An 18,152-nucleotide genomic window follows, 5' to 3' on the forward strand; every position below is an offset into this window, starting at 1 on the left:
AGGGTTAAAAGGTCTTGAGAGTTGAATCCATTTTATTTTATTTATTTTTTTTAATAATGAAAAGATTGCTTTATTTCAAAATGCCTGCTCCACAGACTTTGACACCATCCTCTGCAAGTGAGCAGACAGGAAAACATAGAGGCCAAAGTAACCTAACCTGGGACAGATTTTCCAGGAGGTGCTTGGAAAAAAAAGGACACACAACCAGTGTGGGTTTTCTTCACAATTTAGCAGCACCTGTGAAAACAGTGTACAACATAGGGTATTTTGTATCATTTTAACTGCATGTGCAAATGGTTCAGAGACTTTATTCTCTGACTACATGAGCAACTTTAATTAAATATAAAGTGTCTACCTAACATTATTGTTGTTGTTGTAATTTCAGTATGTAACAGGTTTACAGCAACACATCACGAGCAAAAAAAAAAAAAAAATCCTGACCTGCAAAAGCGCTTCATTTAGTAACATCTAAATTAACTGGTTTTATTCAAGACAAAAATTGTATTTAATATTACTGAATCAACATGAATACATACAATCTCACCAACAAAACAAATGTTAAGGGCTAGGGTCAGCTAGAAATAGCTTTCTACAATTCCAGGTTACCACTTTTTACAGTGCAAGGCTAATGTTTTAAATGTTTGTCAATACACCGCTTATCAAAACCACTGTGAAAAAGTAGTAACCTGCAATTGTTGCCTTAAGGTGCTGTTTCTACTTGATCTAAGTTTAATCTAGGTTTCCTTTTTTTCCAGTGTTCAATGATAATTCATAAAATCCTTAAGATCAGTAGAAAGCATGTTAATAAGAATGCATCTGCCAAGGAAATAAAAATGTACGCCATAAATGCAGAATATAATCAGGCATTCATATTATCCACAAGCAGTCACTAACTTGAAAATCCCTGAAAATAATTTACTAATTTAGCATACAGCACATGTCCTACAGGGCAGGAGTGAATTTAGGCATGGGTGACATGGGCACGAGGCCCCGCACATTTTTTTTATAGATTGTAATGGTATTATTTCTTGATTACTGTTTAGTGTAATCATACACTGTATGTTTCAAAGCACTCTTTGTATATTTTAAAGGCTCTTTATCCACAACGCTGTTGCTATAATTAAGGTTAACCCATTTTGTAAGACACCAAAACATATTTCTCTACTATTTCAAACACAATGGGTGGTCTCTGATTTACAGCTAACAAACACTGATTCAGAGTGAAAGACACAACCCACCAGAGGTGGAGTAATGTCATACCAAACTTTATGTAATACAGAAATATATTTTTCAAATATATTTAGTGATACAGTACCTGTACATGTTTCTTAATGTCCCTTGATGGGGCAAAGAGAATGTTCAGTGTTATTTGTGTAAAAGTAGTCTCTAGTAAAATGAAAGAATAGGTGAAACAAATGTTCTGGGAGCAGGTTTTTCTTGAGAGTACTTTATTTCAGTGAAACAAGACTGAGACAGTGAAATGTTATTTATGTATACACCACAGATTCATTAACGTGGTCTTAGAATTTCCTTTTGTCCTGGCTGTGTACTGAATTACTCTCAATAAATCACTGAATAATGCCTGCCGTTGCTATTATAAGAGTGCATGTGCTGCCTATACTGTTACACTGCAAGCTTGTGTGCTTATCTCATTTCTTTACATTAAGAAAAAAAAATATGTTCATACAAGTACTTCTAACATTCTCACGGTTCCACTATAATTCTTTGTTTTAGGAAGGTGAATTCCATGTCTGCCATTAGATAAGTAGATCAATACAAAAACACTCATACACATATACAAACACTGATACAGCCATCTCTGTTTGATAGTAAATATTGCTGCATGACAGGTGGGAGTATAAGGACAGTATATCAGTGAGTGAACCAGCCAGAGAAACTCATAACAGTCTGATCACCGTCATCAACATGTGCAAAGTTCACACACTGATCACACAAATATCTGCCTGCAAATTTTATGTGAATTTCTGCATGTCCTGACAACAGACAGTAATTATAAGGAAATTATTATTTTCAATGCTTTACCATTTAGTCCCTTGAAAGATGTCAGATTTCCTGGGAAAAATCCATGTTATATGTTATGTTATATGTTATGTTATGCTATGCTAATAAGGGTCAGATAGAAATAGCTTTTTAAGGTAACAATTGCACGCTTTCACTTTCGTACAATGTACAGTCAGCCAGTCATTATCGTAAAATAAATACAGCAAAGCAGAAGGGTCTAGTATCATCCAGTAGGGAAGTGGTTCCCAACCCTGTTCCTGGAGGCCCCCCTAACACTACACATTTTGGATATCTCCCTGATCAAACACACCTGATTCAACTCATCAGCTCGTTAGTAGAGACTCCACAACCTGAATTGGGGGTGTCAGACAAGGGAGATATACAAAAGATATACAAAATGTGCAGTGTTGGGGGCCTCCAGGAACAGGGTTGGGAACCACTGCTGTAGGGGTTTGATTTTGTTAAAATGAGCAGCTGACAGTACATTATCTAGCTTATTGTATAGTTACTTAAAGCTATAAATGGACATGAAATGTGAGAAGAAAGAGACTTTATCCATTCCTAGCTGTGAGGAAATCGGTTGTCTGAGGCAAGGGTACATTTTACAGTTTAGCAATCACTATATAAATATGTGTGATGTGCAATAAATTAATCAGACTCAAGTATTTAGTGCTTGTGATCGAATCACCCAAAATGCATCTTAATACCAGGTGAACACTGTAAACCCTAATCTTGTCATTACCCGAAAAAGTAAGTGGTCTTTATTAAACATTATTTGAAATGTCAAGTTTTAGGCTCATAACTCAAATATCTATGTTCCTTCAACTTATTTATCTTAAAAATCCATAGATTTAAGATTTTAAGTGTGAATAACTCAAAGGATTGAGTACAAAAATGAGGCTATGGAGAATACCCATAATCATAGCATTGGAACTTATTGGGGGAATTTCGGGGGCATTTAAATAGTTATAAAAATTCATAGAGGTTTTAGCTCTTTTGTAGTATTTTTAATGTGGTTTTGTCAAGTTGGACCCTGTAAACTCTAGCGCAATCATCTTTATTGCATGTGCGACTGAAGCACAGATATATATGCATTTCAGTGGAGAAATAAGTTAATTTAATGTTTGACCTAGAATCAGTTATAATCTTCATTATTTGAGCTGTTACTGTATGCTCTAAATTTGAGTCCATTCAATTAAAATTATTAAGCAGAAACAACAATATTTAAATAGAAAATCTGAGTAAAGTCTACTTGCATCTAGTTACTTTAACTTAAATAGTTAAGTTGATTCAGTTTATGAACTTAATTGCACAAATTACTTTTTAAGTCTCGGAGATGCCATTAATCCATTCAACTGAGTGAACAAGTTTATTAAAAAATTGAGTAGAGTCAACTTATTAGAGTTTCCTTTGTAAATGAGGACTTATATACCCATTAAACCTGAAACAATTTACCTTTAACAAAGCTTAAATATCACTAACATTTACTGAAGTCATAACTTTTCTTTGTGTCTTACAAATTGAAAGCTAGCGAGTCAGACTGCTTTCTCTTTTACTGCATGTGATGCCCAGCTGTGGCAAACTCTGTTCAAAGCCTTGTATTGTGTATATGGGCACCAGACCCTGCTGACAGGGTGAAAGAACACCACGACCTTCACAGAGAAGCTTCAAATACTCTCCACAGCCGCACACCTCCAGTGTGAGATACTGCACGCACACATTTCTGCACACAATCCTTTTCCCGCCTCTTTTTGCTGATCAGTATTATCCAGCTTCCTCACTTTCTCAGAAGATCTTCTTATCAGTGTCCCACATGCAGGGGGAGAGGTTTGGCACACAGCATGTTTGAGATCACAGAGAGAGAGAGAGAGAGAATAATGGAAGACTCTCTGCCTTGCCCTCCTCTGACCCCTTGGTTCCATCAATTCACAACTGCAGTGTTCTCCTCTTACAATCTAATCTATTATTTAAACAGCTTTAGCAGAAGCTGCAACAAAATGATGCAGAAAGCTATGCAGATCTTTAAAATGGTCCTTAAAGGCGAAGTACGTCATTGTTTTGATGTTTAAATACTTCATTTCACAGCTTAATTAACAGAGACCAATGTTGGGAAAGTTACTTGAGATAGTAATCAACTACAAATTACTAATTGCATCTATAAAATTGTAATCAGATTTTTAATTGTCACATGCAAGTCATACACTTAGCATCACATGTTCCCCCTTTCCGGGACTATCTATCAAAGTGTTCAGAAAGCCTGTTTTGAAGTAAAACATTTTGCAACTCTGTTTGATGATGCTAGTGGTGCAGAAATTACACAATTCACCTTTAAATCTTATTTAAGGCCTAGAGGTTGCAAATTAAAGTGTTTTTAAAACATTCTTTTTTTCGTCTTAGAGCATATTACAATTGCAATATTGATGCAGTGCTTTCATACTTGGGAAATTAAGTTTCTTGGCTTGGTTTCTAGTTTTCTCACCAGTGTGCTAACTGATGTAAGTTATTTCAGCAAGCAATCCAGCGTTATGAAGAGCATTTTGGTTTCGTGTTTTTTTGTTTTTTCTTTTGGGTCAGAGGTAAAGCTCTGTGATTATTTTACTCACAGCTGCAAGTGTTGTTGTTAAATGTGAGATCACAATGAAATGTTGTGGTTTCATAGAGTTCATGCAGTTTAACGGAAAATGCATGAGAGTATGCGAATTCAGACATCATTTTTATGTTGAGGTTTTCCTGTTTGGCCATGACAGCTGACTTTAGACTGAAGTCCACCTTAAGCATACAGTCAGATCTTTCCTTGTCTTCCTCACAGATGCTCTCTCTCTCACTATTATAATGGCTCATCCATAGGCTTATTGATCACTTACAATTTTCATCTGGCAAACCATAAAACATGCAATGCCCAAGTAACCACCCTGAGCACTAGCAACAACACAGCAATTTGCTAAAAAACACTCTGAAACCTTAGCAACTGCATGGCATCGCCCTGGGAAGCACCCACAACACCCTGAAATTGTGGCGGTGAGTTCTGCAAGGGCAAGCACTCACAATTTCTTCAGAAAATGTTAAATCTAATTTTTGTAATTATGCTTGTACAAGTCTGAAAAAGGCTAAGACCCAATTACATTTCATTGTAATTGTCTACACAGTAGAAGTTTGTACTTCAGAATGTTGGTTGTTCCTTAATATTCCTTAACTGTGTAGCATGAGAGTTTAGTGGGAAGAAAGCGCCTGAATGAGGCGCCTGAAACAACAAGAATGAGGTTTTAAGGTCAGTAAGATATTGTGCAAACAGAAATCTCTTTGCATATAGAGACCTAATAAAACCAGCCCTAGACCCTTATGACCAGAGTGTTAGAGAGTTTTACACGTGCAGGTTTGACCTGCTGTGCTTTATAAACAAAGTGACACAAGTGAATTTTAACAAGGATCTTTCAGCACTGAGGGCCATAGCCAAAGCTATTGTAATGCTGTAAGGCATGAAGGGCATTGGGAATTAATAACACAGTGAATAGTGTGGTTTTTACATAAGCAGGTTATTCTCTGTAATGGTGTCAGGAGAACTTTACAAGAACAGGAGAGTTGAGGCATCAACACTAAAAATAACGTTTAAAGATAAACTTTGTTTCCGTCAATGCTGGAGGCTAAAGCATGTTCATTCATTCGCCCGACCTAAAAAATACTTTTTCATCATACACCTCCAGAGATGATGCAATCCCCATTGAAAATGCAGCATACTGCTGCATATGCGTCTGCCTGAGCAGTGTTTCAAGCAGATACACTATCTGCTCTCTACACACCAAGTTCACAATAAGAGCTCTTTTTTTTTTAATTAAAGTGCTGTGCTGCAGTCAAAAATAAATGCATGGTGTACAATTAATTAAGATACCTTGCATTAGTATTATAAATAAATACCCTACCACTATGCAAATTATTCCTGTCCCACAGTTATAAAGGTAATTTTTATTGCATATAGAGTTGTAATTATCACACTGTAAAAGCAGTGGTTAAGATTCAAGGCAGCTAAAAAAAATTAAACTTTTTTCTTACATTTTTTTTTAAACGCAGATTACAAAATGAACTATTTTCATACTTTAATATATATATATATATATATATATATATATATATATATATATATATATTATTTTGTTTAATTACTACCTTACATCCACACCTGTGGGCGGCACTGTGGTGCACAAACGCTTAGGTAGCAGGCAGCGTTGAAAAGGTCCCACCTAGCTGAGTGCAGAGTCATCGATTGGGGACCTCAAACACATTGGAGGTAATTTATTATTTACATCACAAAATATTGTTTAATTCATATATACCAAACAGTAGTTGGAAAAAGCCACCTAAATATAATGTCGGTGTTTGTAAAGCAGGTTCACAATGGTGTTGCGGCGGCTCTTGTATGCCTTGATAAATAACGCCCAATTGGTGGAGAAACTCGCGGAGTCTCGACCCATCAGACGCGCGGCACAGATCATGACCTTCGCTATCACTAAAGCACAGATCGCCGGGAAAGACGCGTCAACCAAGATGCTCAGATCAGAGACCTTCCGCCAGATACGCGAGGAGACGTCAAAGATGCCCAGGGACGCGCAGGAGTTGGGTCGGAGAGCTACAAGACTACGGGACACGTTTGTGAAGGAGGTGAAAGAGGGGGTGAGAGATGCCAGCAGAGGGATAAAAGACAAAAAGTGATGAGTGAATTGAGTGGCTGAGATGAGAGACTTGGCATTTGTGTCACGACATCGCCATTTAAGACTGCTGAATGTTTTCGTGTCAGTTGCATCAACAGACTGCTGTTAAATGGCCCTTAATAGACTTATTTAAATTAATAATACTGTAAAAACTGTAAAGCTGTTGGAAAATGTATTATATGACCGTGGAAGTGCCATGTCGTTGGTAAAATAAACTATAATAGGTTGTGATGAATTGGGATCAGTGTTCACATCTCATTATTGACCCCCACATTTTTGGTAAGGCTGTCCCAACAATAAATGAAGGCATTTAAACAGTGAAAATCAGAGACAGTGCAAGAGCTCCAATTCACAGCATTATGACTGATGTGGGTTTATGGGACATCCAATAAGCATGGTAGCTGGATATTAAAGGAATAGTCCAGGTTCAATACAATTTAAGCGCAATCGACAGCATTGTGGCATAATGTTGATTACCACAAAAATTATTTTAAACTTGTCCCTCCTTTTCTTGAAAAAGAAAAAAAAAAATCTGGATTACATTGAGGCACTTACAATGGAAGTGAATGGGGGACAATTCGTAAAGGTTAAAATCCTCACTGCTTCAAAAATATAGACACAGAACATTAACAATACGTGTGTTAACATGACTTTAGTGTTATAAAATCGCTTTCTAGCCTTTTCTGAGTGAAGTTACTGGTAGATCCAATTTCACAACTTCGTTGCCATGACAACATAACATCATAAGCCCCAAAAAATGACCATATAAACAATTTACAGCTAAAATAATACATGAGTTTTAATAGAAGATTTAATATAAGTGCTTTTATAAAATTATAAGCCGCACATTTCTGCCTTTAAACCTTCCAAAAATTGGCCCCATTCACTTCCATTGTAAATGCCTCACTGTAACCTCAATTTTTGCTTCTTTCTTCAAGCGGTGGGACAAGTAAAATTTTGTATTTTATTTTTTTAGTGGTAATCAACATTATGCCACAAATGCTGTCAATTGAGCTTCACTTGTATTGAACCCCAAATATGCCTTTGAAAAACATTTGAAGTTTTGTTGAATCAATTCATGTTGAATTCAGACATTCTCACATTAGGGGCAGATGATCATCATGGAAAGGTTAGCTGGAAGAAGTGTAAGTTATAAATTATTATATAAGCATCTAGAGCAATTTTCTGTTGTTTCTGCAGGTGACAACAGTTAGGTTCTCTAATTTGATAAGACAAATGGTGTTCCAAGAGTGCTGATATTTCATACATTTCACTGTTTGTGTCACTCAACTTGTCTGGGTTCACTATATAGAATTTTATTTCTATGGTTTGCAACAATGTAAAAAAAAAAAAAAAAGCTGGCTATATTGTGTCAGTTGCTCACTATTAAATTTCTGGTTATAGAACTGTTAAAAAAAAAAAAAGGAATATCACTCTCACAATCATGCAGTTGTACTGAATATCAACACACTTAATCATGTTATATCACAATGGCTATTGAATTGCAATATCCAAAAATCGGCCTCATCTAATATTTGCAGTCTCATAAACACTAATATGTAAACTTTCAGGGAGGTGTATTGATCGTCCGAATACTTTAAGATGCCATAAATGTTTTATAGGATTCCCACGGTCATGGACATACCTGGAAATATCAGGGAATTTTCAAATTGTCATTTGCATTCCTGGAAAAGTCATGGACAATTATAGGGCAAGTATAAATTTTTTTGGTAGCGCAGCTCTAAAATATGTAATCAGCTAGAAATTGCTCTTTTTGAGTGCAATCTGTATAAAATGTTTTAAAACATCTTTATCCAATAATCTCAAATGACTGGAAAACTACACTGGTCAAATATAGTGGGAACCCTGGTGTTAGTAAGAGTCGCTTAAAGTTAAAGCCTTTCACTGGTCCCAAAACAGCTGTACAGAATAACACAGTTTAAACATACATTAGCTCTCCATCTGAAGGAACACTCACACCAGCACTGTGCTGTATGAGAAAGAATTTGTTTTATTCGTCTTGAATTAGCCAATCTCCTCTTGTTCGGTTTGATAAATGGAATGAATCAGATCAGTAGGTTATTTACATGTTTCGTTTTTCCAGTCCCAAAATGTCCCTAAAAAGCAGAGGTGGTAGAACAAGCAGTCTTTAAATAGAAAACAGTCATGTCGTAGAAAGAGCAGGCAGGACGCCCACTCCAGGACGGCTTTAGAAAAAGATGAGTCACTGTGGAGCTTCCAGTATCAGCCCTGCACCGAAGCTTCATCAGCACAGAGAAGCTCTTCTTCCAGCTGAGACAGGTTGTGTCTGAGAGGGGGGACGGACAGAGCACTCTTCTTCACACAGTATTGACTCTGATGTAGCACTTGAGCAGACGATGTTGAATTGGCAGGCAGTGAGAGGACAGGAAGGCAGAGAACTAGCTGCTTAATGATCTGCTAGTTTCTATTTCCTGTCCACAAAAGATGTAGTCCTCTCACTGCCCTGTTTCTTGTCGTTTGTTTTAGTTTAGTAAAATAAACAAAGGGTGGTAACAGAAAAAGAACAAATATATACTCATACTATTTCGTTTTAAATCTCTTGCTCTAATATACATTTTACGATGTCAAGAAAATAACTCCCATCATAATAGTGCTCAAGTAAAGCTCAATATAGACTTTTATTATAACAAAATAGGCAGTTTATGGAGGGTTAAATATCTGTTAAGATCTCATTGTACAATAAATTTCTTCCACATAAGCAGTGGCATTTTATTTAGTGAGAAGACATCTCTTAAAAATATCAGTTCCTTACAAATGGCAGACTTTCCTAAATGTAAATCAATGTGTTGAAAACACGTACTCTTGTGTAAGACACTGACTGTAGACTCCAACATTCTAACGGTGGCGGCACACGTCTCATACCGGTGCAGCGCAACTTCGTCTAAACACAATGGCTCCATAACGTGGACATTTAGAATGAGGATGCCAATACAATAAGCATGCCAATACAACAGTCAAGGGAAAAAAAAGAAGAAACTGACAATGTGCCGAATGTACGGGACTACGGTGGAAATGAACCACAAGAAAGAGGGCTAAAGAACACATGGTCGTAGAAGCTATAACGTGCAAAGTTTTGCTTGTTTGTGTGAGTGTTTTTCACCGTTTCATGAATCCAATGCCTGAGACTCCAGCCCCATATTACTATCTTACACAAAAAGAACAAAGAATAGAACAAGAAAAATTAAAAGAGACTTGCATCAGAAAGTCTACATCACTTTTACTTTTTTCCTAACAAAGTAACCTCCCTTAAACATTAAGGAACTGTACCGTTTCCAAAACTCTGGTAAACAGATGCTGGTCTGTCATAGCTTTGCTTTCTGTAAGCTTGGAAGCAGTTGAGATCTGAGGAGGACAGATCCTCTTCGCTTTAAATAGCTACTGAAGAGCTAGAAGTCAGGAGGTGATGCAGGACTGAACTGAGATTGAAGTTTGTTGGATTAAGGAATTAATTTGTTGAGTTGTCAATTGGAGAAGCCCAATTGAGATAAAAAAAAAGACCAAAAAAAGAACAGAATCAATAAATAAAACAGGCAGAGAGAGAGGGATGACAAACTCTTGAAGGTGCTCATAGTTTCTCCTTGGACTGTACCCATATGTATGGCCCAGATTGTTCCTCGATGATCTGTTTTACTTGATCGTAGATCTCTTCCAAAGTGTCCCCCTGAACAATGCCTGCAATACACAGAGGATCACAGTGAGAACACCATTAAGACTGAAAACACACTTTTAATTTTTTTTCAAGATTTTATCTTCAGAATTACAGTTTACAGTAGAGATGTGTCAGGATGGTAAGCGCCATTTTTGTAACAAATTTCTCCGATTTGAACAATACATTTCAAGGCTATAGACCTTATTCACAGCAGTGCCATGTTTGATTTTTGATGGGAATGAAGCACAGTCTCTTCAATGGGCTGTACTTTAAAGTGTTTTTGGATTGTTTCACAGACAAAACATTGAAAAAAAAAACATTTAGTAAACAAAAAACTCAATACAACATGATTTGTGGAAAATCAGATGGGATCTAGGAGCTTTGTGCGTGCCACTGAAGAGACATTAAGTGTACCCCTCACAGCCTTGTTTTCATTACTGTTTAAAATCAAAGATGTGAATAAGGTCTATTATTGCCAGTTTTCCACATCTTACATGGCTACTAACCAAATAAATCAATAAATGGACATTAAATATTGATTTGCATTGAAATTCTTTAATTATGTGAGAAGTAATAAATCGCTGAACAGCTAAATTCCACCTCCGGTTTGCATTCTGTTGGTGTTTATTTTGCAAATTATGACCGTCTAATTTCTCATTATCCACCTTATTACAAGACTACTTGCCAAATAAATAAATGGACATGAAACATTGATTTGAGTTAAAATTATTAGCTATATATTAGCTTACTTGCAGAGATTGCACAGTGATCCAGGAAGCAAGAAAGATGACTCGCAATACCCAAATGAGCAATTGTTACTGAGAAATATCAGACTGCTAGATGGCGCCATTGACCAATAACAATCAAGTAATCCAGAGCTTGTAATAACCATTTTTAATATACAGTTAACTGCAAGTGTTCATGAATGGTTATTTTTTGTCAGGAGTGGGGTCTCAGGAATTAAGAACGTTTATTGCAATGGATATGCATCAAACACAACTCAAAACAGCAGGGAATAAAGTCCACAGTGAGCTATGAGCTTAAATAGATAATATACATATCTTCAAATGATAAATCACTCACATTAAGTATGCGTGCACATTAAAAACCCCATTGAAAATATGTAATTTAAATGCCAAACCTGATATGTGCAAATATTTTCATGTGCGTGGAGTTACACTGCTGCGGTTTATTATCCTTTTCAGGATGCTTTAATTTTTAAAAGGATTAGCACTGAGCTTGTGGAATTATTGTTGGCACACCAGAACAAAAGAGATTTTTTACCATTTAAAACAAGCACTGAAACTTTGCCAGGTGAAAATTATTCTGTAATTATGTGTAAGTCACATTAAGTCATGTGCGTTTATAAATATTGAAGTTCTTTTTAACTTGACATGGTGTCTAAAAAATATGGCAGTCCTGCACGAGATGCTGAAAAAAGTGGGATGCAGCGCAACAGTCAAAGACGTCCATCCAGCGCTTGTTTAGATTAATTAAAAAGAATTGGGAAAACAGCACAGACGCATGCAAAAACAAGTGTAAACAGCCTCTAACTCACCCCATCCTCAAAAAATTGACCCTCAACCTGGCCCAAATTCCGACGGTTTCTCAGGTCCTGTCGGGTTCGGGTCAGATTGCAGATCACTATTGCACGTGTAAAATCACCAAATAGTAACTTTGGTTCTCAAATACAGGCGCATTGAACAATTAAAGGAATAATGACTATTTGTGCACATCCCTAACATTTACATTTAGTCATTTAGCAGATGCTTTTATCCAAAGCGAATAACAAATGAGACACATAGCAAGTAATTTGTCATACAAAGTTTAACAACATCTGCAGTATAGGACTGCCAAGCTCTCACAGTGGCTGGAGTAGTAAAGATGCTAGCACAGAAGATGTTTTTGGTACATTAATTGCAGGTAAGTGCAATTAGTGTGGGTTGGTTAAGTACTCGCAGAACAGATGTGTTTACAGCTGGTTATTGAATGTTGAGAAGGTAACAGCAGATCATGTGGAGGTTCGAAGTTCATTCCACCACAGAGGAGCAGAGAAAGTGAACGATCATGAAACAGACTTTGAGCCTCTTTGTGATGGACCCACTAAGCGTCGCTCATTCATAGACCGCAGAGAGCGAGTTGGAGCATAGACCTGAAGAAGTGAATTGAAGTAAGAGGGTGCGGTTCGATTGGCTGTCCTGAAAGTCAAATCCTTAAATATGTAGCGGGCAGCAACAGGTAGCCAGTGGAGTGAAATCAAGAGTGGGGTGACATGAGCTCTTTTTGGCTGATTGAATACCAGATGCGCTGCTCCATTCTGGACCATCTGCAATGGCTTAATTGTGTTAGCTGGAAGGCCAACCAACAGAGCATTGCAGTAGTCCAGTCTTGAAATGACCAGAGCTTGGACCAGGAGCTGTGTAGCATATAATAGACAGGAAAGGTTTGATTTTCCTGATGCTGTAAAGTGCGAACCTGCAAGACCGGGCAGTTGATATGTACCTAAACCCACCTAATTATACAGGGCTTCCTTAAGAGGTTCACACAACCTACTAGTTGATTTTGAAAATATATAGATAGGCATGACAGCACTTTGGTTCAGAGTTTGGTTTAGCTGTTATTCCTGACATCTGTAAGAGAGAGACCCACAGACCTGTGAAGTGCTCCATAAACTCCTGTTCCAGCTTCATGGCTCTGTCGTATGTCTTCCTGCCTTGTTCCTCTGTCAGTCTTTTGTTCATCTCCCTGAAAGACCACACAGAATTACATTTTAATTACGCACCACACTCATTTCAATGCATTGCATTACTCTGCTTTTGGGGGAAACAGACAACGTTTATCCTTGCATACTGCCCTATTAAAGTGGGTTTGACTGGGTAAGGTTTATGGTATATAACACACAATGGAACATACAGTATAAAAGGAGGATCCTAAATGCATATTCTATTCTAGCAATACAATAGTGATGTAAAAGCCATAGATAAAGTGACATTTTAACACTTTTTTTATTTTATTTTTTGAACAGAGAATTCTCTCTTTAAGCACTTGCTTGATCCCTTGTCTTGTACTTACATAATGTTCTCCATTGATTTTGGTTTGATGAAAATAGCGATGGGGTAAAGCTTAGCAACTTGCAGTCTCTTGATAGCGTTGCCTGATACATCTAGAATGCAGTGTTTGCCCTGAGAAAATCACCACAGAGTGTTTAAATATGGTTAGCAGTAAAGATCTGTCATGCAAGTTACACTGTAATTGTGCAGGCATCTCATTCATATTTTGCATCTTTTTTATAGAAATAATGCTGCGCTAAATGATAATGATATTAAAATCTTTTTTGTTTGGAAAATAGTATGTATATAGACTTTATGATCATATTGGTGTTAGTGTTGGTAATAAAACAGTTCCTATGCAGAACAATAAATGTGTGAGTGAGCTCACCTTCTCGGCCACCTCTCTGACAGACTGCACGCTGGTTCCATACAGGTGACTGTTGTACTGGCCTGCCTCAATGAACTTGTGCTCCTGTATATCTCTCTCCATCTGCTCTCTGGACACGACAAAGTGGTAGTCTCTCCCGTCCACCTCGTAATCCCGCTTTGGCCTTGTTGTATCTGAAACAGTGAAGAGCACATGCTGTAAGGATCATTTACGTACTAAACTTATGGTTGTAACATGGTTCATGACATGCAGTGCATTTCTCGTGAGAATTTTTTTTTTTATTACATAAATACTTTTAAATAATTTTATTGATAATTCACTTGACTAGGTCAGTTATAATGTTGGTCATGTTTTTTTTAACACTTAATTTTCCATCTCTCTGACCCTTAGAATTAAACAGGCAGTTCTTTTGCTGCCATACCTTTTTTTTTTTTATTATTATTATTACTCCTTTGTAGATGCCCTCTTTGCATCCAAAATGAGCAAAAGACAACAGTTTGGATTCTTAGGAAGGATATGCAGATTTAGAGGACTTTCACACATTCGACTCTTTTTGTTAGTTCTTCTGATGTTTAGGTAAAACAAGTCTCTATCCTACTTCCTCTTTATTACTGGGCAGTTTCTGAATACCGATTAGCCATCAGTGACGTGCAAATGTGGCGGTAATATGTGTGTGTGTATTCATCCTACAGTATATTAGCAAGTTGTGGGAGTAGATAATGGGCCATTATTACAGCTTAGTTTCAATCAATAGTCTTTTTGAAACAGGAAGGAATTTTGAGTTCTAAAGGTTACAGTATTTTTTCCTTGTACCATAAATTCTTATTTCAAAAGATCAAACAAAATCAGATTCCTCATATGACAGGACCCCTTTAGCCTAAACTACAATTTAAATTAATCTCTCCTACAATTTAAAAACTCTCTTGGAAAAAGAAACATTAACATAGTATCTACAGAATATGGTGCTGAACATCAGGCTGTGTCAATGTAGCATGGAATGTCTTTTTCATTTGATATGTTTGCAAAACACATTGTAATCCTTGTTGACAATAATGATCTGTAAATATCTCCTCAGCCCACACACATGGTGTACAGATACTTACGGGGAACACAGGAGCCAAATTTGTCAGGGAATTCTGATATAAGGTCATCGTTTACTCTGTCTTTCATCGGACCCAAGATAATCACTGGTCGTGAGTAGTTCACTGTAAGACAATTCATGAAATCAACTTAATTTCCCTAAAGGGCGTCAGAGTAAACAAGCCAATACAAATAGTGTTCTTGTGCCATAATGAAAACTTTACTATCTATAATGTGTAGTTTAGATACAATTTATGGGATGTGCTTTCCTTATAATCAAAGTTTGCCAAATATTGCCATTACAGAAAATCATTACAGTATCCCTTACCTTCTTGTTGACAGACTGGCTCATATGACAGCACATATTCCTCCTGACTACCTGAGAAATGAATAGACATATCTCTTAGTATAATTCACAATCTCGTTTATGTTACAGTCATTTTTTGAAAAATTAAGGTTCGCTTTTGGCCACTAGAGGACCTCTCTGTCACACAAATGTATAGTGTTAAAGCAATGGAGTCCTCAGTCATGGTTAATGTGAGATCATCATAATGATTAAAGTAGAGCTCTTTCTACGTATTTCAGCAGGCCTTATTGCCCGAGGCTGACTGCACGCCTGTGCATTTTGAATATGAGAATCTGATATGTGTTTAATGTAAATGAATGAACAATGTTAAACTGGTGAGTAGAATTTGTAAGGGCCTGTGACATACTTGAAAAAGCGACTATTTTATCATATATTAGTATATCGTACAATTAAAATGTGTACTTTAAGCACAAAATGTTATTTATCCCCCCCACCCCCAGCAAAGCAGTGTTAAAAAAGTTAGAGTGCTAGGCTTATGTGATACCACAGATTAATTGGCTGATTTTGTTAGTTATTTTGTTATTATGTATAAGAGATCACACACAGACTAATTACACAGACTACAGTCTCAATTATCTCAACCAAGCATCTGTCCATAAGACATGCACTATAGGGCTGTGCTGATAAGGGTTGGAAACTGAGAACCGGTTGTAATTCTTGTTCCATTTAAAAAAAAAAAACAAACAAACAAAAAACAAACAAACACTGGAACCGAACCATTTTTATGACTTTCGTTTCCGTTAAAGGTTATCGAACATGCATACTTCCACTGATGCGGACGGAACACCATGCTAAAATACTCTGAAAGTGTTTCCTGCTCTACCATTCAGTAGAACTACAACACAGCTATTGAATTAGCAGTGCAGAACATGCAGTGCAACTAGTGTAGCCTGGTATGAAATGGTTCTTTTGAATCTACAGCACAAAGTATATAGCGCCCTCTCCTTAACGAATGACTCCTACCTGCCAGTTCTTTTTAGTGAATGAAAAAATTACTAAACCGCAAGTCATCTATTTCATTATGTCCGACTCGAAATGAACCATTAATTCTTACTGTGTTATGTGTAGGCTACTTAAGGCTTGTGAGACTTAAATCAAGAGTAATTCCTGGATGGTGGCTGATATGTGTACTTAAAAATACACATTAAGAGTATTGTTGTAATTAGTGGCATTTTTACAAAGATTAATGAATAAAACAAATCTAGAAGTTTGTTTAAACACATCCTTTGCAAGAATCTGTTATGTTTAAATATGAAATCATCCCATCATTTGATCCATATTCTTCCAATATTTCTTCCTTAAAAGTAATAAAAGTATCATTAAGGGAACCATTAAGAAACTAGAATGTTACTGTTAAATTCTTGACAATTCATATCCCTAGTGCCAATATTATTATACAGTACATCAAAACATTGTGATTTTAGTTCTAATGAAATTGCATAGATACCTTAGATCCATGTATGGATATTTTTGATTTGTTAATGTGTATTTCATTGATTTCGACTCCTACATTTTCAGTGATGAAGAAATATGTCGTTTAAATAAGCTAATGTTTGAAATTCTGCAGATCAGGCAACGGCGCAAATGCGGCCACAAAATTGCCGCTGAACGCAATTTGCACACGCAATTCTGATCTTGGGGTCCGATTCTGAACGCTACATAGCGGAGGATGCCGCAGACCACCGTATTTGACACACCCTGCCGGGACTGTACAGCATCACTTTGATCCAGACACCTGGATCATCTCTTAAACGTGCAGAAAGTGCGCTTAACGACACCACGCATCTGGATATATGCCAGGTTATAACACTCTTCTTCATCATTTGATGATTATTTGACTATTTACTGCTGATATGATCAGTTCACAAACATCTCTTTTAAATAAAATTAATTTTACCGTTCCTACTTTCATTTGGCGGTAATAGCCCAATCTAAATTGCACCAGGCAATTTTTGTGAATGAAGCGCAATTACAATGAGCATAATTTACATAGAAAGGAGGTGTGTTTGCATGGAAAGGAATGACAATGGCTTCATTTAAAAACTCAAGACGCAGCGTAATTTCAGTGCTGAATTCGCCTGCTAAAATAGATTGCGGGTGGTTAGTGAATAAGACGCAGTTTTTTGCGTTGTATAATGATTGTGTAATATCATGTATCACAATGTGAACTGTATTGTGAGGTAGTTGGCGATACCTAGCCATAATGCTTTGTCTGTCCTGAAGATTATAGTTGTGTGTGTATTTGGCCCCTGTGAGACAGTATAGTAATATCTTTAGAGTGGCTCTGATATAGCACCATAGTGACTCTGACTGTCTATGACAGAGAGAGAGGGCAAAGGCTGGGAAGTGATGGGGGATGCACTGTTGCTATGGAGACTGAGTCAGGGGCTGACGGAGGGCTCACTGATTGATTTTGGTATTGTATCTGTGTAGCTTCTGGAACATACCGAGCCTGTCTCACTGCAGCACTGCTCACATGGAAGGAGGTGGGCGCTTGTGTCTGTTCATCAATTTAAACTCTTAAGAAGTCCTGAATAACACTGCTTTGTCATTCAGAAGCAACATAACCTTTACCACACTTTATATATTACAATATTGTCTATCCACTACTATGGATATCCCATACACAAAGGCTTATGCTGCATGCCACAGAGAGACAGAGAGAGCATGACATTGTTAAGTATGTAAAAGGAAAACATGAAGTGCAGACGAGAATGCCGGAATAAGTGCACAATGAAAGGAAGAACTTACGGTAACTACTCTCACTATCACTGGCATTAGAGGTGACATGCTCTGAAATAATAACAGAGGGGAATGGATGATGAAAACCAAGAACAGGAGCACATGATGA

At 37.0% G+C, this 18,152-nt stretch overlaps 2 protein-coding genes across 25 annotated transcripts in view; one reads left to right on the top strand and one right to left on the bottom strand.

Annotated features, from left to right (window-relative positions):
- Positions 1–6,219: 6,219 nt before the first annotated feature.
- LOC127441489 (protein NCBP2AS2-like) lies at positions 6,220–6,966 on the top strand. Of its 2 annotated transcripts, none has more exons than XM_051698992.1 (2): positions 6,220–6,304; positions 6,405–6,966. In XM_051698992.1, exon 2 carries the CDS (start codon positions 6,412–6,414, stop codon positions 6,724–6,726), a length of 315 nt encoding a protein of 104 aa, XP_051554952.1. In that variant the 5' UTR covers positions 6,220–6,304; positions 6,405–6,411; the 3' UTR covers positions 6,727–6,966. The 2 variants fall into 2 exon arrangements, with proteins under 2 accessions (XP_051554952.1, XP_051554954.1); XM_051698994.1 differs by having other exon boundaries at positions 6,236–6,304; positions 6,402–6,966.
- Positions 6,967–9,361: 2,395 nt separating this feature from the next.
- The window catches only part of LOC127441476 (discs large homolog 1-like protein), a 151,817-nt gene continuing 143,026 nt past the window's right edge, over positions 9,362–18,152 (bottom strand). For 20 of the 23 annotated variants that reach the window (XM_051698948.1, XM_051698946.1, XM_051698953.1 and 17 more), the window contains 7 exons: positions 18,053–18,094; positions 15,263–15,313; positions 14,958–15,059; positions 13,855–14,027; positions 13,489–13,598; positions 13,070–13,161; positions 9,362–10,439 (listed from right to left, as the gene is read on the bottom strand). In XM_051698948.1, coding sequence (XP_051554908.1) covers positions 10,333–10,439; positions 13,070–13,161; positions 13,489–13,598; positions 13,855–14,027; positions 14,958–15,059; positions 15,263–15,313; positions 18,053–18,094 — 677 coding nt within the window. In that variant the 3' untranslated portion in view covers positions 9,362–10,332. The remainder of the gene's footprint in view (positions 10,440–13,069; positions 13,162–13,488; positions 13,599–13,854; positions 14,028–14,957; positions 15,060–15,262; positions 15,314–18,052; positions 18,095–18,152) is intronic. The other 3 variants (XM_051698954.1, XM_051698965.1, XM_051698964.1) reach the window with 1 other exon arrangement.

Source organism: Myxocyprinus asiaticus, chromosome 5, assembly GCF_019703515.2.
Source record: "Myxocyprinus asiaticus isolate MX2 ecotype Aquarium Trade chromosome 5, UBuf_Myxa_2, whole genome shotgun sequence".
Classification (NCBI taxonomy): Eukaryota; Metazoa; Chordata; class Actinopteri; order Cypriniformes; family Catostomidae; genus Myxocyprinus; species Myxocyprinus asiaticus.

Bases quoted from the DNA above. Each gene is read 5' to 3' on its own strand.
- LOC127441489 (XM_051698992.1), top strand. From the start codon at position 6,412: ATGGTGTTGCGGCGGCTCTTGTATGCCTTGATAAATAACGCCCAATTG.